The sequence below is a fragment of the Octopus sinensis genome, linkage group LG24, assembly GCF_006345805.1.
Source record: "Octopus sinensis linkage group LG24, ASM634580v1, whole genome shotgun sequence".
NCBI classification, from domain to species: Eukaryota; Metazoa; Mollusca; class Cephalopoda; order Octopoda; family Octopodidae; genus Octopus; species Octopus sinensis.
In genome coordinates, this window is record NC_043020.1 from 1,285,530 (window position 1) to 1,310,281 (window position 24,752).

At 41.3% G+C, this 24,752-nt stretch overlaps 1 protein-coding gene across 2 annotated transcripts in view; it reads left to right on the plus strand.

Moving 5' to 3' along the window:
- Positions 1-24,752, plus strand: part of LOC115223969 — an 83,063-nt gene that overhangs the window by 33,061 nt on the left and 25,250 nt on the right. Inside the window, exons 1-3 of one of the 2 annotated variants that reach the window (XM_036512768.1) lie at positions 682-736; positions 5,019-5,296; positions 24,246-24,413. In XM_036512768.1, the coding sequence (XP_036368661.1) occupies positions 697-736; positions 5,019-5,296; positions 24,246-24,413 (486 nt within the window). In that variant the 5' untranslated portion in view covers positions 682-696. Of the gene's footprint in view, positions 1-681; positions 737-5,018; positions 5,297-24,245; positions 24,414-24,752 lie in introns of those variants that run through there. The other variant, XM_029794724.2, reaches the window with a different exon arrangement.

The window sequence follows — 24,752 nt, forward strand, 5'->3', positions numbered from 1 at the left end:
TCACATGTATATATGTGTATATATAAATGCATGCACATGTGTAATATATATATATATATATTTATACATGCACACAAGCCGAAGGTAATTTAAAAGTCCCTCTGGCATTAATACAAATCAGCCAAAAGCTGAGGTCAGTTGAGTCTGGTATACATCCTATGTTGTCCTTACACCTCTTACCTCCTCCACTGCAGTCTTTACATCCCTGTGACCCTGGTCCAACTTTGCTATGGCTCAGGGATTCCAGCGGGGTTGGAATCCCTGAGCCATCTGGTGTCCAGGTTGCTTCGGATGGTTGAACAAAGTGTGCTCATGCAATTCGCAAGTGACCGTATATATTGTACCATTTTTTAGGACAATATACCATTTTGTATATTCGTAATAAAATACGAAAGATGGTTGAGAAATTATATAGAAATAAAATTTCTCACAAAATGTAAAATAAGAATTGTATATATATATAAAGGGCACTTCACCTATGTGTACATTCGTGTGTATACATGCTTATATATATTTGTGTGTTTGTGTATTATATATGCATCTTATATGTGTGTGTGCATGCATATGTGCATATATGTCTGTGTGTGCATGCATATGTACGTGTGTTTGTATGTATACACATATATGTGATAGTCGTAAACAAGCACCAGTGTTGTGCAGGCGACATTTATTTTCGATTGTCTGAGGAATGACCCAATGTCTGACCATGAGGAAATATTACCTTGCTTGGAAACAGGTGAGAATTGGTGACGTGGAGGACGTCCAGCCACAGACAAATCTTCAACGAAGATATATATATATCTATATATACATACCATTATACCATTGCCAATTTTAACACAAATACCTGGTCCTGGGATGCTTTTGGCAGAGTTGTTTGTGTAATGTATGGGTATGCATGCATTATATATATATATATATGTACATATACACAGAAGGGTACTACAAGGGTACCTATATTGCTAATTATAGAAGTCAAAAAATACTTCTGTACCACCGAAAAGTCGCAAATCTATTACAGACAAGATAGTTCACTGATATTTTTTCCTATCTTGTCTGTAATAGATTTGTGACTTTTCGGTGGAACAGGTGTATTTTTTGACTTCTATCGTTAGCGATATAGGTACTCATGTAGTACCCTTGTAGTACCCTTCTGTATATATGTACATATCTAATGTTGTATGTATATATTTTATTAATTTGCCTGTACAGCTAATAATTCGCTTACCACTTGTGATGGTATTTTAATAATATCATCCCTATATTTATTTATATATATATATATATATTTCTTAACCCTTTTTCACCTATGGAACCCCTTTTGATTTCTGTTTTTCTTGAATGTTAAAAAAACATCCTATTTTATTTTTATAATGAAATATTGTTAGGAATTGTATTTCAAAAATTGTTAGAATATTTTGTGTCTTGTTGAAGCATAAGCAGTTTATTGCTCATAAATTTTAACAACAAAATCTTATATGGACCCTTCAAGGGCCACCTGGGCCCCGGTTGAGACCCACCAATTTAATCGGTTGCTAATTTTAACACCAACACTTGGTTGTTGTGTGCATTTAGCATAACTGACTATGTTGCTAGCATGCGGGTCATGCCATCAGTCTGGGGGTTAACCTTTCACACCGACTATTCTCAGAACCCCTTGCAAAAGGTCAAGGGTTTTGTTTTTCTTCCTTGGTATGAGCAATTAAAAAAAAAGTAAAAAAATAAAATTGTAAAGTGTGTCTGTGTGTCTTTTCTCACATAAACATACATTCATGTATACACACACTTAGGTGATTGGCTTCCGTATAATACGGATATCTTTTCATTCTTTTACTTGTTTCACTCATTGGACGGCAGCCAATCTGTTGATTACCTTGAAAAGTTTAGTCAATCAAATCGACTCCCTACTTCGTTTTTAAATCTGGTACTTATCGTTGTGTCTTTTTGCTGACTGCTTAGTTATGGGAACATAAATAAACCAAGGCTGGTTATCAGATGGTGGGAGACAAGTCTACACGCACACACATCCAAACATACACCTTATAGGCTTCTACTAAATTAGATTATTGGACATTGTTGATTCATGACCATAGAAGACACTTGCCTAAGTTTACCCGGCTGTGGGCCATACTTGGGGTTCTTTTTTCGTTTATAACCTTAGCTTACAAGAAAGGAGAGGGTTTGCATATGAGAAAATAATATTGAAGAAATTGCGTCTCTTGTCCCACACAGTGATGTGTTTATATATGTTCAATATGTGACCGTGTGTGTATCGTTGACGATTTCTTTCTCCGTCTTCCCTTCCTTGGATCTTTCCTTTTCCTATGTTTCTGACGAAGAGCTCTGCTCGAAACGTTAAATCCTCCTTTTTTTCTTTCCTTTCCTGAGCGTCCAATAACACTATACTTGTTCTACGTCTTTTGCTGAACCGCTGAGTTATGGGGACGTGAGCACACCAGCATCGGTTGTCAAGCGTTGTTGGGTGGGGGGGGGGACAAACACAGACACACACACACATACATACATACATATATATATTTATATACACACACACATATATGCGACAGGCTTCTTTCAGTTTCCATCTACCAAATCCACTCACAAGGCTTTGGTCAACCCAAGGCTATACTAGAAGGCACTTGCCCAAGGTGCCACACAGTGGGACTGAACCCGGAACCATGTGCTTCGTTAGCAAGCTACTTACCACACAGCCACTTTTATCTTTTACTTGTTTCAGTCATTAGACTGTGTGCCATGCTGGGGCAACACCTTGAAGAATTTTTCGTCAAATGAATCAACCTCAGTATTTTTTATTTTGTTTTTTGTTTTTTTTTTAAATCCTTGTACATATTCTATCAGTCTCTTTTGATGAACCAATAAGGTACAGGGACGTAAACACACCAACACTGGTTGTAAAGTGGTTGAGTGGACACACACACACACAATGGTCTTCCTCCAGTTTCTATTCTACCAAATCCACTCACAAGGCTTTGGTCATCCCAAGGCCATAGTAGAAGACACTTGCCCAAGGTGCCACACAGTGGGACTGAACCCGGAACCATGTGGTTGGGAAGCAAGTTTCTTACCACACAGCCAACATCACACACACCTAATTTCTACTGGTTGCAGCCATGATTGTGTTACACCTTTAAGGCTTTCAATCACTCATATTGATCCTAGTGCCCTTTTGTTTTTTTATTGATCCTTATTTATTGAACGGCTATTAATATTCAGCTTAAAGAGATGCAATTCAGTACACTTATTTGCACCATTATTAGACGCACATCCATGTGCTTGCACACATGCATACACAGACAGACAGATTCACACACACACACACATAGATGAAAGACCTCTGTACATATTCAATGCCACTCGGAAAATATTGACCTTCCCGTGACCTCAGTGAGGGGTACTTGCTCAAAGTGCCGTGTGGTGAGGTTGAACCCCAAGACAACATGCTCACAAAGTTGAACATATAACCTACATAGCTATCCTTACATCTGGATGCCTTTCCTAATATGCCAGCCACTTTACAGAGTGTACTGGGTGCGTTTTACATGGCACCATTACTAGTGCTTTATATATATATATATATATATATATTATCATCATCATCATCATCATCATATATATATGTGTGTGTGTGTGGAGGCACAATGGCTCAGTGGTTAGGGCAGTGGACTCGCGATTGTAGGATCGCGGTTTCGATTCCCAGACCGGGCGTTGTGTGTGTTTATTGAGCGAAAAGACCTAAAGCTCCACGAAGCTCCAACAGGGGGTGGTGGCGATCCCAGCTGTACTCTTTCACCACAACTTTCTCTCACTCTTTCTTCTGGTGGCCTGCTTGCTTAGCCAGCGGGGTGGCGCCATTTGAAGGCTAAAACTATGTGGAGCGCATTGTGACCAGCGATGTGTAGCAACATCTGATAGCCTGGTCGGTCACGGTGATGGTGATTACATATATATATATATATATTTGTTTTGCAAGATTCCTGATGTGAAATCGTATGTTAAAACAGATATTGTTATCTTTGGGGATGGTCACATTATTGCCAATTAACTACATGTGCTATATACTTGGTCTTCACTCCAGTGTTATTATTATTATTATTCTTACTAAAACAAGAATAATAACGAAGCTGAAGGGAAGGACAAGTGTATATAGTGCATGTGATTAATAAGCCAACAAAATATGACCATCCCTAAATATAACAATATATATATATGTGTGTATATATGTATGCATATATATGTGTGTGTGTATGTATATATGTGTGTGCATATGTATACGTGCATATGTCTATGTGTGTATGTATATATATGTTTGTATATGTATGTATATATAGATATATCTCTAGCTCTCACCGTTTGGCTGTGTATACTCTTTTACTTGTTTCAGTCTTTTGACTGTGGCCATGCTGGAGCACTGCCTTTAGTCGAGCAAATCGACACTGAGACTTATTCTGTGTAAGCCTAGTACTTATACTATCGGTCACTTTTGCCAAACCGCTAAGTTACGGGGACGTAAACACACCAGCATCGGTTGCCAAGCGATGTTGGGGGGACAAACACAGACACACAAACGTACACACACACACACACACACACATATATATACACGATGGGCTTCTTTCAGTTTCCGTCTACCAAATCCACCCACAAGGCTTTGGTCGGCCCAAGGTTATAGTAGAAGACACTTGCCCAAGGTGCCATGCAGTGAAACTGAACCCGGAACCATGTAGTTCGTAAGCAAGCTACTTACCACACAGCCACTCCTACGCCTATGGGGTATATATGTATATATATGTGCATACATTTGATTTAGTATTTCTAAATTGAATTTTTTTTCCCTGTAAGTTAGGATTAATATTCCCTCAAATAATTATTATATATATATATGTACACACACACGCATATATATATACATATATATATACACACATATATATATGAGTGTTTTCATCATAAAGAGTAGTTTTTCTCTCACCTTTTGTTTGTTTTTTTTTTTTCTTCAGATTATCCTGGAAAGCAATTGGCAAAAAGCAGCATTTTAAACTCCCAATATCCTCCCACAAAAGAAGGACCAGCCACTTGTTGCAAACACTCTGGACAAAAAGAGCCCCTGGAGCCCTTTCAAAATTCTTTCAATGAAATATCCGAGGATCTATCTTGTACCGATGTCTCTTTCAGCAAATATGTCGAAGTCCCTTACCCCGGAGACTGTTCTTTGTTGCCTTCGACTATTCGGAACCCAAACAAGGCTATATTTACCATCGATGCTAAAACATCTCAGGTGAGGAAAATCTTTTGTTGACAAATATTGACCCTTTAGCATTTAAACCTGCCATATCCAACGCAAATATTCTATCTGGGGCCCGGATGTGGCCAGTTTAAATACCAAAGGGTCAAGATGTATTTACCAGTGATAGCATACAGATCTATGTATGCAAATAATATGTAAATAAGGATTCATGTACATGAATGTATATATGCAAAAGTTTACACATACATACATATGTACAAGAGTAATATATCTGTATATATATATGTATATATATGATAGTTCTTTATATATATATATATATAATCTGAAGGGTACAATATTATATATCCATTATGGTCGATCTTACCAATCGGTTTCTCACTAGGGATTCAACAGTGTTAGGTAACAATCCGATTATGTAACCCTGCGCTCATCAGAGGTAACCATTATGGAATAAAATATAACTGCTTTTTTTTCTGACTTGTGGACTCTTAAACAACTTACATATGCTTTTTTTTCTGACTTGTGGACTCTTAAACAACTTACATATGCTTTTGTATCTAGTTTGCAAACACACATACACGACAGGCTTCTTTCAGTTTCCATCTACCAAATCCACTCACAAAGCTTTGGTTGGCCCGGGGCTATAGTAGAAGCCATGTGGTTGGGAAGCAAGCTTCCTACCACACAGCCACTCTTATATATATCCATTCGTACACCCATGCATCTATTTATAAAGGCTTGATTCTTTGTGTTCATGTATACACTTCCTGACAATACTAGTTAACTTGCTATTCTCTCACTCATTCTGTGTGTGTGTGTATAACTATATCCAAATATGAACACTGGAGTTTATTCATAAAGGCACAGCTCTTTCCATATGTGTATACACTTCCGAGCAAGGCTAGTTAACTCATTAGTCCCTCACCCTCCTCTTCCTCTCTCTATATAGAGAGCATATATTGTGTGTATATATATATGTATACATGTGTGTATGTATATATGTGAGTATGTATACATGTGTGTATGTATGAGTATATGTATATACATGTGTGTATGTATGTGAGTATATATGTATACATGTGTGTGTATATGTGAGTATACATGTATGTGTATATATGTGAGTATATATGTATACCTGTATGTATGTGAGTATATATGTATATATATATATGTATACATACATGTATGTATGTGTGTGAGTATATATATGTATGCATATGTGTATATGTATACATGTATGTGTGTTTGTGTGTGAGTATATGTATGTTAGTATATATATAATATATATATATATATATTTATATGTGTGTGTGTGTATGTGTACATGTATGTATATGTATGCGTGTGAGTATAGATATAGATATATATACATGTGTGTATATATGTGTATGCAAGTATATATACATGTGGGTATATGTGCATGCATGCATGTATGCATTCATTTAACAATACTAATTAGTTGAGAAATGTGTATTAGAGTGATTGTATATGTGTGTGCATGTCAGAGTTTATATATGTGGTTGTATGTGGTAGTGGTGGTGGTGGTGGTGGTGGGGCTGTGGGTGGAGGTGTGGCGGTGCCTATTGATCTACAGGTTGTTCAAAATAGATCTATGGATTTATTGACTCTTTAACAATGTGCTGTGCCTCTCATCTCCATGGCGGTGGCAACGGCGGCAGAAGTGGCAGCGGCACGCTCAGGAATCAGAGCAGTTTTTTTGTTTGGATTTGATAATGATGACTGTTGTTGTTTTATTGTTGTTATTTGTAGTAGTAGTAGTAGTAGTAGGAGGAGGAGTAGTAGTGGTGGTAGGAGTGAGATTGTTTATTTTTTATTTGTGGTGGTGTAGCTGGATTTGATAATGATGATTGTTGTTGTTTTATTATTATTGTTATTTGTTGTAGTAGTAGTAGTAGTAGTAGTTGTAATAGTAGTAGTTGTTGTAGTAGTAGTAGCTGTAGTAGTAGTTGTAGTAGGAGTAGTTGTAGTAGTTGTAATAGTAGTAGTTGTTGTAGTAGTAGTAGCTGTAGTAGTAGTTGTAGTAGGAGTAGTTGTAGTAGTTGTAATAGTAGTAGTTGTTGTAGTAGTAGTAGCTGTAGTAGTAGTTGTAGTAGGAGTAGTAGTGGTGGTAGGAGTGAGATTGTTTTTGTTTTTTTATTTGTGTTGGTGTAGTTGGATTTGAAAATGTTTGCTCTGATTTTTTTTTTAGGCTTTTTGTTTTTTTTCTTTAGTTTTCTTTTTTACATCATTTCGAGACCCTCCAACCCCCATCCCCACCACACTTTGTCTGTCTCTCTGTATCGTTCCCCACCCTCATCTGCTGCCCTGGTGGCAAGTAAAAAAAGCAATCATCACCACTACCACCACTGTCATCATCATCATCATCATCATCTTTATTAGTAATGGTGGTAGTGGTAGCAGTATTAGTAGTAGTATATGGTTTTTTTTTTGTATGTGACTTGTGGTGGAGGTTGTGGTAGTGGTGGCGTTTTTCCCTCCAACTTGTGAGGGATGGGTAGAGACAAGGATCGTGGGGTAGGAGAATGGGAGAGATGAAGAGGAGGCTGATGTTACAACAGAGGCAAAGGAATCAGTGTGGAGAGATGATGAAGTGAGGTTTTTTTTTTTTTTCTGTTGCACTATGGCATGAGGTGGCCATCCAGTAGAAGAGGGAGGTGGGATGGCAGAAATCATTAGAACATCGAACAGAATGCTATGCGGTATTTTTGTTGTTTTGTTTTTGACTGTACTGAGTTCAAATCCCACAAAAGCCAATTTTGCCTTTCATCTTTTTACAAGGTCAAAACTTGCTATTCTTGTACCCAAATTGAACATCATTATTATTTTCTTGGTCTCTCACTAAACGGTGCCTCACACATAATAATCAAGGGGGTTGCAGTCTGGTGAGTTAGGTGTCCAGATATTAGGGGTGATGTGGTCATAGAAATTGTCTGACAGCCTTGACTGCATTCTTGTACTCGTGTGGCATGGTGCAAAGTCCTGTTGCCAAACATAGGGTCTTCTAGCAGCCACCCTCTTGACCCAGAGCAGCATTACTTCCTCCAGGTACTTGATGTAGGCCTCTATGTTGAGTCTGAGACCATGTGGGAAGATGAATGGAGGCATAATGTCACCATCACTAGTGATCACTCCAAACACCATGATGTTGACTGGACGTTTGATTTCTATCACTCTCGGTACATGTTTTGGGGACTTGGCAAGTCAACAGTTGTTCTGTGTGTTCACCATCTGTTCATGTTGGAGCTTTTGGTGCGAATGCTAAGCAATGCAACATGTCGTTTCCAAAGTTTTGGCAGTGTGAATTGCGTCATGGTGCTGTTTTTCTCACAGATGATGCCCGACTGACCCTACTATACTATGTAGTCAACAAAATCAAAAACAAATAATGCACATGTGCAATATAAGAAATATTAAATGGTGACAATGTACCCGTTGCCCCCTGTATGTATGTATGTATGTGTGTGTGTATACATGTGTGTGTGTATACATGTGTGTGTGTGTGTGTGTGTGTGTGTTTATATATATATATATATATATATATTACCCTCTCGGAGTGGTTGGCGTTAGGAAGGGCATCCAGCTGTAAAAACATTGCCAGATCAGACTGGAGCCTGGTGCAGCCATCTGGTTCGCCAGACCTAAGTCAAATCATCCAACCCATGCCAGCATGGAAAGCAGACATTAAACAATGATGATGATTATTATCAACACCCCCACCACCACTATCACAGAACTTATTTTATTGATACCTATTTGTTGAGCTGCTGCTTGATGGGGCACAAGGTGGCACAACATTAAGTGCACCAGTTTTAGACAAATGAGAACACACACATACTGACACACAAATACACACTGGTACTCACTCACAGACACACAGACATGCGTTTAGACACACATACAATCATTATCAGTTACAATTTTACTTCTGCTTTTCTGTGTTGGCATGAGTCGGATGCAATATTCTGAGGCAATATTTCATGCTCTGGTTGGGTAGCTTTCCTGTTATCAATCCTTTTGCCTCTTACAACATCCAAATGTCTAATGGCTCAATCGTTAATGCCGGGCTCACAATCATGAGATAGTGAGTTCGATTCCCAGACTGGGCTGTGTGTTGTGTTCTTGAGCAAGACACTTTATTTCACGTTACTCCAGTTAACTCGGCTGTAGAAATGAGCCGCGATGTCACTGGTGCCCAGCTGTATTGGCCCCTTTGCTTTTCCCTTGGATAACATTGGCGGCATGTAGAGAGGAGGCTGATACGCATGGGCGACTGCTGGCCTTCCAGCAAACTTTCCCGGACTTGTGCCTCTGAGGGGAACTTTCTAGGTGCAAGGTATTATTTCCTTGTGGCCAGACCATGCTGGAATGTTGGAAATGACACTGCTTGTATGACAGTGACACTCATTTACAACTGTCATACGATGTCAAGACAAGGAGACTCAAATACACACAACACAGCACACACAATGCACACATACCACACACACATATACACACAACACAGCACACACCACACACACACACCACACACCACACACACACCACACACACACCACACAACAGCACACATATACACACAATGCACACATACCACACACACACCACACACACAATGGGCTTCTTTCAGTTTCCATTTAGCAAGGTCCTTCACAAGGCTTTAATCGGCCTGGGGCCTTTGCAGTAGGTGCTAGCCCAAGATGCTGCACCATGGAACTGAACCTGAAACCTCAGGGTTGAGAAGCAAACCTCTTGACCACACAGCTATCTATGCCTGTGCTTAGCTTTTACTGCCGTCGATACCACCACCTCTACTACTACTGCAACCTCTGCAGCAAAAGTTGTAATTCACCTGGTCTTTTTAAATAAGATACTGCGACATCAACATGAACAATAATCCCATGCTACCATCACTACTGCATCTGCTGCTGCTGCTGCTACTGCTACTACTTTTAGTATTTCTATTTTCATCACCTGCACTACTACCACTGTTGCTGTGTCTGTCATCATGACTACTACTAGTACTACTACCAACACTGTTACTATTTCTGTTACCATCACTACCACTACTACTACCACCACTACTATTACCACCACTACTACTGCCACCACCACCATCACTACTATGACTACCACTACTACCACCATCACCACTATTACTACTACCACCACCACCACTACCACCACCACCATCACTACTATGACTACCACTATCACCATCACCACTACTACTGCCACCACCACCATCACTACTATGACTACCACTACTACCACCATCACCACTATTACTACTACCACCACCACCACTACCACCACCACCATCACTACTATGACTACCACTATCACCATCACCACTACTACTGCCACCACCACCATCACTACTATGTCTACCACTACTACCACCATCACCACTATTACTACAACCACTACTACTACCACCACCACTACTACTGCCACCACCACTACTGCCACCATCACCACTATTACTACAACCACTACTACTACCACCATCACCACTACTACTACCACCACCACCACTACTACTACCATCACCACCACTACCACTGCTACTTCTACTGTTACCATCACTACCACAGCTATTTACTATTGCAAAACTTGTGACTCACCTGGTCTTGTTAAGACCACCACTAACACTACCGCCACCACAACCACAAGGCTCCTAACTAATCTTGCCTTATTACTTATTAAGACAAAAACACTACCACCACCACTACTGCTGCTACTACTACTACTACCATTAATCACTACCAAAATAAGGTGTCTGCATCAATAACAGCCAGCACCACAACGGCAACAACAACAACACCACCAGCAGCAGGACTTTTAACTGAAGCTTGTATGAAAATGCAGTTACATCAATATTAGCATGAGCATCACAACAGCAACAACAACATTAACAAAAGTACCACCTCCACCATCACCACTGCCACCTTCACCATCACCACCACCACCTCCTCCATTACCACAGCCTCCTCCACCATCACCACCACCGCCATCACCACTGCTGCCTCCACCATCATCATCATCACTTCCACCATCATCATTGCTTCCATCATCACCACTGCTGCCTCCACCATCACCTCCACCACCGTCACCATCACCACTGATGCCTCCACCATCACCTCCACCACCGTCACCATCACCACTGATGCCTCCATCATCACCATCATTACTTCTACCATCATCATTGCCTCCATCATCACCACTGTTGCCTCCACCATCACCATCATCACTGTTTCCACCGTCACCGCCTCCACCATCACCTCCACCACCATCACCATCATCGCCTCCACCATCACCATCATCACCACCGTTACCACCCCCACCATCACTGCCACAACAACAGAAATAACAAGGCTTTTGAACTAACCTCAAGTTTATAGAAACATCGTCAAATACAGCGACAATGCCAACAACAATATAATCTAATCTCATAATTAGTTGTTCTTAATTACAGTCATACACACACACACACACACACACACATGCATGCACGTAAGCATGCAACTTGAGATGCACATATCTATAGATTTAGTTTGAAATTTAGGTTAAGGTTTGCCACACCTAGAAATAATGAAAATTCAGTTAAAAAAGCAATTAAAAATTTTATTGGTTTTTAATATTTCGTAATTGGAGGATTGCTAATGAATGGCATTGTTTATATCTTTTGCTGGTTTGTCATTAGGCTGCGGCCATGCTGGGGCACCGCCTCCAGAAATCTTTTAGTCGAATGAATCGACCCCCAGTACTTTATTCTTTCTTTTTTTTTTTCATGCAAGCTTGGTACTTAGTTTATCAGTCTCTTTTGCTGAACTGCTAAGTTACAGGGATGTAAACAAACCAACACTGGTTGTGAAGCAATGGTGAGGGCCAAACACACACACACACACACACACACAATGTGATGGGCTTCTTTCGGTTTTTGTTCTCCAAACCCACTCACTAAGGATTGTGTGTATGACATCCTAACCACTCGGCCATAAGCCTATGGACCATATCATGTTGAGAGCAGTGGTTCTTGTCTGATCACTGAAGTTAAGCAATGTGGAGCCTCGTTAAAACTTAGATGGGTGAGCATTTGGGGAAACCTAGGTGCTGTTAAGCATGGCATACGTAAGGCAGTGAGCAAGCTGAATTATTGGCATGCTGGACAAAACGCTTTGCAGTATTTCTTCCAGTTTTATGTTCTGAGTTCAAATTCTAGCAAGGTTGACTTTGCTTTCATTTTTTTCAAGGTTAATAAAGTACCAGTAAAGTACTTTGGTCATTGTAATTCAATTGCTTCTTTACCTTAAAAACGGTGCTGGGAGACAAGCACAGAAACAAACACACACACACACACACACCATACCACACCACACACACAGACACAAAGACACACGCACACACACACACAAACACAAAGACACACACACACCATACCACACCACACACACACACACACACAGACACATGCACGCACACACACCATACCACACACACACAGCATACCACACCACACAAAGACACACGCACGCATACACACACCTTACCACACCACACACAAAGACACGCATGCACACACACACACCATACCACACCACACACAATGTATGTTTCTGTCTACAAAATCCATCCATAAGGCTGTAGTCAGTCCAGCGCTATAGCAGAAGGCACTTGCCGAAGGTACCATGGAGTGGGACTGAACTGAGAACCATGTGGTTGAGAAGCAAATTTCTTACCCTATGGCTACACCTGTGCCTATATCAAATATCATTATTATTATTTTATTGTCTTTGCCCAGCTCCTAATGCTGGAGATGTACTACGGTATCAGCTGTTCACTACTAGGGAACTAAGGTTACACCCGTTATTTTTTGAGCACCATCCAGAGTATTCGAGCGGTTCCAAGCAGTGCTGTTTTCTGCAAGTGCTCCACCCTTATTACAGCCCCTATTTGTTCCACGTACCTCTCAAGAATTTTGCTCACTGTTCCTAGGGCTCTAACAATTATTAGTACTACTACCACCTTTTTCAGCGACCTCAACTGCTTAACCTCCCAAGCTAACCTGTCATACCTATCGACTTTTCTTTCTTCCTTATCACATATCTTGTTGTCAGCTGGGCATGCCATATCTACGATCCAGCATCATTTGCTTTCTTTCTCAATTAACACTATGTCTAACTTCCTATTTTCTATCTCATGGTTGCACTGAATCATAAAATCCCACAGGATCTTTGCATTATCATTTTCAATGATGCCTTTGGGTTTATGCTCATACCACTTTTTTGCTCTGTGAAGTCCATACTTGTTGCAAAGTGTCCAATGGACAATCCTTGCTATATTGTCATGATGTCTCTTATATTCTTTCTATCATTATTATTATTATTATTGAGTGAGAGAGCAGTGCATGCCATCAAAGCAACACTGGGGTAAAATATACGAAGCCCAGTATACCCATCATGACTACTCGTCTGATAAGGGTACACCAGGCACATGCATCACAACCATATGTGCGCGACATGGTGATCTCATATCAAGATAAACAGCACATGACCTTGCAGGTGGGGCCCAGTTAGAATTTTCTTCAGGTTGAGTAGCCCATCCCGCTCAAAAGGTCCCTGAATAAGGGTCGTTTAAGGATGTTGAACGAAACAACCATGTTTCCAGAGGTGAAATTATTCAAACCGCAACACGTGGCTATGATGCTCCCCCACTACTTCTGCTCGTGATCAGAGGCACATACTGTCAGCCACTAAGGGACATGCTCAACTGGTTAAGGTCAAACAACTGACAAGCAAATCTGTGGTATTGAGCAGAATATTTGCTGTAGCCCATCTTTTATACCAAGACAAAACAATGTACATGATAACACTTCCAATCAGTTAAGATCAGAAGCAATGTGAGCCAGTGCCTGGTACTGCATCAGGGCATTTATTATTATTATTATTATTATTATTATCATTATTATTATTATTATTTCTGAATAGGATTAGTCTAATACGGATAAGTTATCTTATCTCTTCCTCATTTTGTAGCTGTTTTTTTTTTTTAATATTTTGCCAGCTTTTCTCCCTTGGTCTCCTGCTCTCCCTCTTTCATCATATATATATATAAAGATATGTATTTGTAAAAGTATGAAGTTGCAGATGAAGGGAGGGAGTAGCAGAAGATGTAAAGGTGGCGGGGAGAGGTAATAGTTATGAATGTGTTGAGGGATAGTTATGTGTTCTGTGGTGGTGGTGGGGGGGTTAAGGACTTATTAGTAGTTGCAATGGTATGGTGTAATGGTGTGAGGAGATGTCTTTGAGAGAGAGAGGAGTGACTCTGTATTACTAAGAAATACTAATGAATTCCTGTACTGAAATAAGCATGCAGGTGTGGCTGTGTGGTAGGAAATTTGGTTCTCAACCACATGGTTCCAGGTTCAGTCCCACTGCATAGCACCTTGGACAAGTGTCTTCTACTATAGACTGAGACTGACTGAAGCCTTGTAATTCAATTTGGTAGGTGGAAACTGAAAGAAGCCTGTCGAGTGTGTGTGTGTGTGTCTGTCTGTGTTTTTCCCACCACCACCACCACTTGACAACTGGTGTTGGTGTGTTTACATCCCTGTGATTTTAGCAGTTCAACAAAAGAGACTGATGGTGAATTTGTTTGTCTAAAATCCTTCCAGGTGTTTTTAACATGCGATGCCTTGAGACTTTATTCTCTTGCACCTAACATGCAGCGATACTTCATGTATGTGTTCAGTTTTGTTTATATATCTATCATCATCATCATCGTTTAACGTCCGTTTTCCATGCTGGCATGGGTTGGATGGTTTGACTGAGGGCTGGCAAACCAGGAGACTGCACCAGGCTTCAGTCTGATCTGGCAATGTTTCTACAGCTGGATGCCCTTCCTAACACCAACCATTCTGAGAGTATCACAGCTGCTTTTTATGTGCCAGTCTGGGAGCACTGGCATCAGCCACATTCAAATGGTGCTTTTCATGTGCCACCAACATGGGAGCCAGTCATGGGTACTGGCATCGGCCACATTCAAATGATGCTTTTTACATGCCACCGGTATATATATATCGGTCGGGTCAGTCATGACACTGACCATGGGATTGCACCTAGAAAGTTACCCTCCTAGTCACAAGTCTGGGCAAGGTGGTTTATGGAAGCGGCCTCTTCTCTCCACGCCACCGATGTTATTCAAGGGAAAGACAAAGGTCGATACAGCTTGGCACCAGTGACGTCGCAACTCATTTCTACAGCTGAGTGAACTGGAGCAACGTGAAATAAAGTGTCTTGCTCAAGAACACAACACGCAGCCTGGTCTGTGATTTTAGCTCATAACCTCACGATCGTAAGCTCGATGCTCTAACTACTGAGCCATGCGCCTTCACATATATATATATATATCGTCATCATCATTTAACGCCTGTTTTCCATGCTGGCATGGGTTGGATGGTTTGACTACAAACTGGTAAGTTGGGGAGATGCACCAGATTTCAATCTAATTTGGTATGGTTTCTACAGCTGGATGCCCTTCCTAATGCCAACCACTCCAAGAGTGTAGCGGGTGCTTTTTACGTGCCAGCGGCACAGGTGCCAGTTATGAAATACAGGCATCGACCACAACTACGATCTCACTCAGCTTGGCAGATCTTCTCAAGCACAATATATTGCCAAAGGTTTTATCACTTGTCACTGGCCTCCATGAGGCCCAAAGTTCAAAGGGTGTCTTTTATGTGCCACTGGCACAGGTGTCAATTACGCGACACCAGCATTGGCCATGACTACGATTTTACTTAGCTCGAGATACATACATCTATACATTCATACACAAACATAAGCACGTATACATACATATACATGCACACGTGTACTCAGAAAGAAATGTATGTGTTTATCCAATTCATACTATATGTACGTAGACACACAAGCATGTGTATATAGACACATGTATACCCCCATATAGATACGTTGATGAGGCTTTGTTTGCTGGCTTTTGTTTAAATTCTCCTTACAAACCATTGTATTTGTTGTTGCTGTTGTAGTTCTAACCATTCTATGGATGAAAGAAACTGCGTAGCTGCTACTACTACTACTACTACCACTGCTACTACCACTACTACTAATATTACTACTACTACTAATATTACTACTACTACTAATATTACCACTACTACTACTACTACCACCACCACCATCACTACTACTACTACCACTACTACTAATATTACCACCACCACTACTACTACTACTACTACTACTGCTGCTGCTGCTACTACAATAGTTATAAAGCTACTATTTTAACATCACGAACAAAACAACATTGGTATTACTTTTGGTGCCGTTGCCAGTCACCACTACTACTACTGCTGCTACTACTACAACCACCACCACTACCACAGACATCGTTAATCACTTCTGCAACCAGTGCTACCAGAGTTAAGCACTATCTCCACCACTACCACTGTCACTACCACCATCACCGCCACCATTATCACCACCTTTTCCACCTCCACCACCACCCTCTTGACTACCACTACCATCATCACTACTACCGCCACCATTATCACCACTTTTCCACCTCCACCACCACCCTCTTGACTACCACTACATCATCACTACTACCGCCACCATTATCACCACCTTTTCCACCTCCACCACCACCCTCTTGACTACCACTACCATCATCACTACTACCGCCACCATTATCACCACCTTTTCCACCTCCACCACCACCCTCTTGACTACCACTACCATCATCACTACTACCGCCACCATTATCACCACCTTTTCCACCTCCACCACCACCCTCTTGACTACCACTACCATCATCACTACTACCGCCACCATTATCACCATCTTTTCCACCTCCACCACCACCCTCTTGACTACCACTACCATCATCACTACTACCGCCACCATTATCACCACCTTTTCCACCACCACCACCCTCTTGACTACCACTACCATCATCACTACTACCGCCACCATTATCACCACCTTTTCCACCTCCACCACACCCTCTTGACTACCACTACCATCATCACTACTACCGCCACCATTATCACCACCTTTTCCACCTCCACCACCACCCTCTTGACTACCACTACCATCATCACTACTACCGCCACCATTATCACCACCTTTTCCACCTCCACCACCACCCTCTTGACTACCACTACCATCATCACTACTACCGCCACCATTATCACCACCTTTTCCACCTCCACCACCACCCTCTTGACTACCACTACCATCATCACTACTACCGCCACCATTATCACCACCTTTTCCACCTCCACCACCACCATCTTCACTATCACCACTATCACCATCACCACTACTACCATCACTATTACCACCATCACCACCACCTTTTCCACTTCCACCACCACCATCTTGACTACCACTACCATCACCATCACCACTACTATCACCACCACCACCATCTTGACTACCACTACCATCACCACTACTATCACCACCACCACCATCTTGACTACCACTACCATCACCACTACTATCACCACCACCACCATCTTGACTACCACTACCATCACCACTACTATCACCACCACCACCATCTTGACTACCACTACCATCACCACTACCACCACCATTGTTAATCATTATCGCTACCACTGCCACCACCATCACCATCAATCACCACCACCACTGTTAACTGCCACCACCACCACCCACCACCACTGCTAGTTCCACCAATCCTGCTGCTGGTTAATAGCTCTTTAAAGGCAAATCCACTTCTTACCTGTTAATTTCCTTACAGTTCAAGCTCCGGAAACTGAGCAATACACGCTTCAGCGGTTTTGATTAGAACGTGCCGCCACCCCTTACTACCTCCACCACCACCACTACCACAAGCACTACCACCAACACCACCACTTACACAACTCCTGTCTGCTGTCTTGTAGTTTGTGTGCATATGTGTATATATACATGTATGTGTATCCATCTATATATATATATATATATATATATGTGTTGTGTGTGTATGTGCTCACAGTCACATGTGGCTGTGTGGTTAAAGTAACTTGCTTCCCAGTCATGTGATTGCAAGGTTCAATTCCACTGCATGATGCTTTGGGTAAGCGTTTAAGCCTTGGGCTGATCGAAGCATTGTGAATGGATTTAGTAGACGGAAACTGAAAGAAGCCCTTGCATGTGTATGTTTGTGTGTGACCTTGTCTTAACATCACATGATGGTTGTAAACGAGTTTCACCCTCAAACCACTGTCTGGGCAAGCAGGCTGGCATTTTACCCTGAATGGAACACCTGTGTGACGCGGGGGTATCCACTTACGGCTGAATGGACTGCAGCAATGTGAAGTGAAGTGTTTTGCTCAAGAACACAATACAATGTATTCTCCATCATGAGTGCAACACCCTAACCATTAGGACATGTGCCCTTAACTCATCAAACCAAGTGAAACCATAGTCATGGCTGTTACCCATGTGATGTAAAGGGCTCTTGTGAAATCATGGTCGTGGCTGTTGCTGGTGTCATGCAAATGGCACCTGTGCTGGTGGCGCGTAAAAAGCGTTTATTACACTCTTGGAGTGGTTGGCATTAGGAAGGGCATCCAGCTGTAGAAACCATGCTAAATCAGACTGGAACCTGGTGCAGCCTCCTGGCTTACCAGTTTCCAGTCAAGCCATCTAATCCATGCCAGCATGGAAAGCAGGTGTTAAATGATGATGGTGATGTGTGTGTATGTGTGAATAAGGCTTACAATGTGTCCTTCTCTGTAAAATTGCTAAGCTATGGACAGTGACATGCAGACACACACAACCAGCTGTAAAAAACAATTCCTGATTTGTCTAACCCATGCAGGCATGGAAAAAAGGATGGAAAGCAAATTACATACGCACAGGTTTCAGCGGCAGCGGCTTTGGCTCGTATCCAAGAATTTATTTTTTCTTCTTTGCTGAATGCTTTCTTATGGTGATGCCATTGATGACTCTGTAGACCAATTCTTGCATAGAAGGGTCAACGGCATTGACCGCATGGCAATGGTGGTGGAGGACAAGGTTGATTTTGTCCAGCTTTTCTCTCCTGACGTTTGATTTCTTCCCTTTCTCTTCTGGTGGCTTCAAACTTTTGGCTCTGGTGGTGATGGAACGCCACCACTTGGTACAGTCTCAGACTTGTGTTTCAAAGGATTTAGGTTCAATTCCACACACATGTATGGATGAACCAAAACCATTACTCGCAAGTGAGCATGTCTTAGTAGCTCATATCATGCTTTCACAAATTGTTTGAGGTGCCTATAGATTTATTGGTAGACTGAAACACCCTCTCAGCTTTTCATACACACATTCACAGACATTCATATGAGGGGTTACTTAAAAGTTCCTGGCTTTGAGGGTATCACGAAAGGTCCAGTTGGAGGCTCAACCCTCCAAGTTCTTTTACAGGGCTTAGAAAAACTGAAGGACCGCTGCAATAAGTGAGTGAATCTGAGAGGGGGGAATATGTTGAATAAAATCATAATTCACCAGTCCTCTTGTGTTTTCTTTTACCCAAAACCAGGAACTTTTTGGCACCCCACCATATACACATACACACAAGGAAGTACTGAAAAGTTCCCGGCTTTAAGAGGATCACAAAAGGGGCCTGGTTGGAGGCCCTTCCTTCTGAGTTCTTTTACAGGGCTTAGAAAAACTTAAGGACCACTGCAACAGGTGTGAATCTCAGATTGGATCTTTAATGACTCTGTTTAAGATTTCTGCGATTGTTTTTATTTTTTGTTTTTGTTTTTGCTTTTTGTCCGCTTTCTTGTTAACACACCTGGATCGTTAGACTCAGGTGAGGTAGGTAGGTAATGCTAATTCCAGTAGATAATTGATGGTTTTGTTATGGATTGTTGAATCCGGTATTGTTAAGTAGGATTATACTAATCTCTCATAAATAGACAAATCAAGAAGAATGGGTTCTCTTTCCTTGATTCCCCCTCTCTCTCTCTCTTTCACACACTTATGCACACACTTTATTTAGCCCCAGGTCAGTCCTGAGGTAGACCCAGTAAAAGTTTAAACAGGTACTTTATATGTGGCACCAGCACAGGCACTTTATATGTGGCACCAGCATGGTTGGCCACCACATTGTAGACATAAGTCAACACGATGACGTTTGTTCTGGAACACATTAATCAAAACTTCACGTGGGATATTTTGGACAATACCAGTAATACCCGTACACAGTTTATCAAGTTCCTAGGGTTAATTTATGCATATATAAATAGACAGGCTACATCAGAGAGTTTTTTTTATATAAAATAGTCCAAGAAGTTCATTGGGCTAATTTATATACTCTTTTACTCTTTTAGTTGTTTCAGTCATTTGACTGCGGCCATGCTGGAGCACCGCCTTTAGTCGAGCAAATCGACCCCCGGGACTTATTCTTTGTAAGCCCAGTACTTATTCTATCGGTCTCTTTTGCCGAACCACTAAGTGACGGGGACGTAAACACACCAGCATCGGTTGTCAAGCAATGCTAGAGGAACAAACACAGACACACAAACATATACACACACGCACATATATATATATATATACATATATACGACAGACTACTTTCAGTTTCCGTCTACCAAATCCACTCACAGGCATTGGTCGGCCCGAGGCTATAGCAGAAGACACTTGCCCAAGATGCCATGCAGTGGGACTGAACCCGGAACCATGTGGTTGGTTAGCAAGCTGCTTACCACACAGCCACTCCTGCGCCTATATATATATATATATATAAAATACAAAATGGGACAAGAACGCAAAACATCCAGACAACTAGGTGATACAAAAAGGGACAAAACATTCAGATAGACGATACAAAAAAACAAGGACGGGTCGTTTGAAGTTTCCTATCCTCAGTCAAGAACTGGATCATCCTAACTATTTCAGCTGATTAATTTCTATATACATAAATGGCAAAATGTCTGTGTGTGTGTGTATCCTTTATACAAATCCACAATTTTTCAGTTAGAGGGCTCGCATTTTCTATGGTCATTCATATCCGTCCAATGGTGGTTCTGCACATCTTTACATTTCCCCAGTCATCCCGCAAAGCCATTAAAAAATCAATAGAAGTGACCTTTTTTGTGAATTTTCTATCCAAAACCCAATCAAAATGCCCGAAACTTGATACGCCATTTGAATGCCTGTTAGCTGTATGTGATTGGTCGGAGATTTGGACAGTACTCGCATGTATGTGTGCACGCACGCAGCTGTATATGCATGCACTAGCACTATGACCTGGCGTTGCTGGGTCATAGTGCTAGTATATATATAAACACACTCGTGCCTGTGGCACGTAATAAGCACCCCTGCGGGTGCCATGTATAAAGCATATACTCTTTTTACTCTTTTACTTGTTTCAGTCATTTGACTGCAGCCATGCTGGAGCACCGCCTTTAGTCGAGCAACTCGACCCCAGGACTTATTCTTTAGTAAGCCCAGTACTTATTCTATCGGTTTCTTTTGCCGAACCACTAAGTGACGGGGACATAAACACACCAGCATCGGTTGTCAAGCAATGCTAGGGGGACAGACACACAAACATACACGCACATATATATATATATATATATATACGACGGGCTTCTTTCAGTTTCCGTCTACCAAATCCATTCACAAGGCTTTGTTTGGTTGGCCCGAGACTATAATAAAAGACACTTGCCCAAAGTGCCACGCAGTGGAATTGAACCTGAAACCATGTAGTTGGTAAGCAAGCTACTTACCACACAGCCACTCCTGCGCCTTATGAATAAATTTTGTTTTAAAATTGTTTTAAAATCGGCCCGAGGCTATAGTAGAAGACACTTGCCCAAGATGCCACGCAGTGGGACTGAACCTGGAACCATGTGGTTGGTAAGCAAGCTACTTACCACACAGCCACTCCTATATTTTTTTTAAAGTGATAAGTATTACATTCCAATCTTCTCACTCTGATTTCAAATCAATTGCATTCCTGTTTGTATGTGGAGCCATCTGTCCAATTATAATCTTCATTTTATTCAAAACTGAAGCATATGGTTCGTTTATCCAATCTAAACGAGCAGGCTATCTCTCAACTTTCTAGCATCATTATCATAATTCTTAATTATTTCGAGTTACTTCTCTAAAGTAAAAAAGCAATTTTTTTTTGTTCATTTTTGTTTTATTGTTTTGCTGTTTTCTTTTTGTTTTTTTTTTTCATTTTTTTTTTTTCATTAGTCAATCTCATTTTAATTTTTTTCTTTCTGTTATTCATTGCTATTAGAGAAAATATATTCTAAAAAAAAAAAAAATGCTGTTACAAGGAGAAAATAAAGACAAAAAAGTGAGGGCTTCTGTTGCTGGCTGCTAGTTGTTGCTATGGCAACTGAAGATGCTTGCTATGAATGTTTTTTTGTTGTTTTTTTTCCATTATATCAGACCTTGTTTGCATGAAATTTGTGTCATGTTAAATGAAAAGAGGTTATAATTAATAAACTGAGGAAGCTCAAAAGCATGTGGTTCTCAACTGGGGTCCAAATGCCCCTTGGTGGGGTCCACTTAAGATTTTGTCAAAATCTATTTGCAATTAATTAGTTCTGCTTCCACAATGCACAAGTTATTTTAACAATTTATTTTTTTTTGTACAATTCCTATTAATATTTAATTATAAATCATATAGGGGCAGATGTGTCTGTGTGGTAAGTAGCTTGCTTACCAACCACATGGTTATGGGTTCAATCCCATTGCGTGGCACCTCGGGCAAGTGTCTTCTACTATAGCCTCGGGCTGACCAAAGACTTGTGAGTGGATTTGGTAGACGGAAACTGAAAGAAGCCCGTCATATATATGTATGTATATGTATGTACGTGTTTGTGTGTGTGTGTGTTTGTCTCCCCAACATCGCTTGACAACCGATGCTGGTGTGTTTACGTCCCTGTAATTTAGCGGTTCGGCGCAAAAGAGACCAATAGAGTAAGTACTAGGCTTACAGAGAATAAGTTCTGGGGTCGATTTGCTTGGCTAAAGGCAGTGCTCCAGCATGGCCACAGTTAAATGACTGAAACAAGTAAGTAAAAAAAAGAAAGTAAAAAGGTGCAGACGTGGCTGTGTGGTAAGAAGCTTGCTTCCCAATCACATGGTTACGGGTTCAGTCCCACTGTGTGGCACCTTGGGCAAGTGTCTTCTACTATAGCCCCAGGCCAACCAAAGCTTTGTGAGTGGATTTGGTAGACAGAAACTGAAAGAAACCTGTCGTATATATATGTGTGTGTGTATATATATGCACACATATATACAACATGGCACCAGCACTGGCAGGGTCACCAAGTAACTTGCAAGACAAAGATCCTTTGAGAGGGGAGGAGAGCATTGGAGGAGGTGATCATGTGTCAGATGATGAAAGGTTAAGGTGGCGAGCTGGCAGAAACGTTAGCACGCCGGGCGAAATGCTTAGCAGTATTTCGTCTGCCGTTACGTTCTGAGTTCAAATTCTGCCGAGGTCGACTTTACTTTTCATCCTTTCGGGGTCGATTAAATAAGTACCAGTTACGCACTGGGGTTGATATAATCGACTTAATCTGTTTGTCTGTTCTAGTTCGTCCCCCTGTATTTAGCCCCTTGTGGGTAGTAAAGAAATAGGTATTTTGTCTGTCTTTACGTTCTGAGTTCAAATTCCGCCGAGGTCGACTTTGCCTTTCATCCTTTCGGGGTCGATAAATTAAGCACCAGTTATACACTGGGGTCGATGTAATCGACTTAATCCGTTTGTCTGTCCTTGTTTGTCCTCCCTATGTTTAGCCCCTTGTGGGCAATAATGAAATAAGATGATGAAAGGTTAGAATGTGACAGGCAGAAACAGGTGTCATCCTGTAGAGGACGATGATGGTGATTATGATGATTGCAGTAATGGTGCCTCTATGTTAATTGTTGTTAATTACTCTTTGTTTCTTTCTCCTCGTTAGATTCTCACAGCTAATGAGATGGCTTGTGCACTGTTTGGTTACAACCGAGCAGATATGATTTGCCGCTGTTTGACGGATTTGGTCCAACTGAAGAGAAAGGATCAACAAACCATTATGGAATCTTACCTTCAACCAAGTGGACAGGTGATTAGTATCGCTGGCAAAGTGGTACGTACAACAAACCCCTTTCCTTTAGTCTCTCTCTCTTGCTCTCCCTCTAATGCTTTCTCTCTTGCTCTCTCTCTCCCTCCCTCTCTTTCTCTCATGTTCTCTTGCTCTCTCTCCCCTTTCTCTTCTCTCTCTCTCTTGCCCTTTCTCTTGCTTGTTCTCTCTCTCTCTCCCTTCCTATCCCCTCCCTCCCTCTCTTTCTCTAGTCTTCTCTTGCTCTCTCTCTCTCTCTCTCTCTCATGCTTCATTTTCATTTCCAACTTTGCAAAGGCACATGGCTCAGTGGTTAGCGTATTCAACTTACAATCACAAGGTTGTGAGTTCAATTCCCAGGGGTGC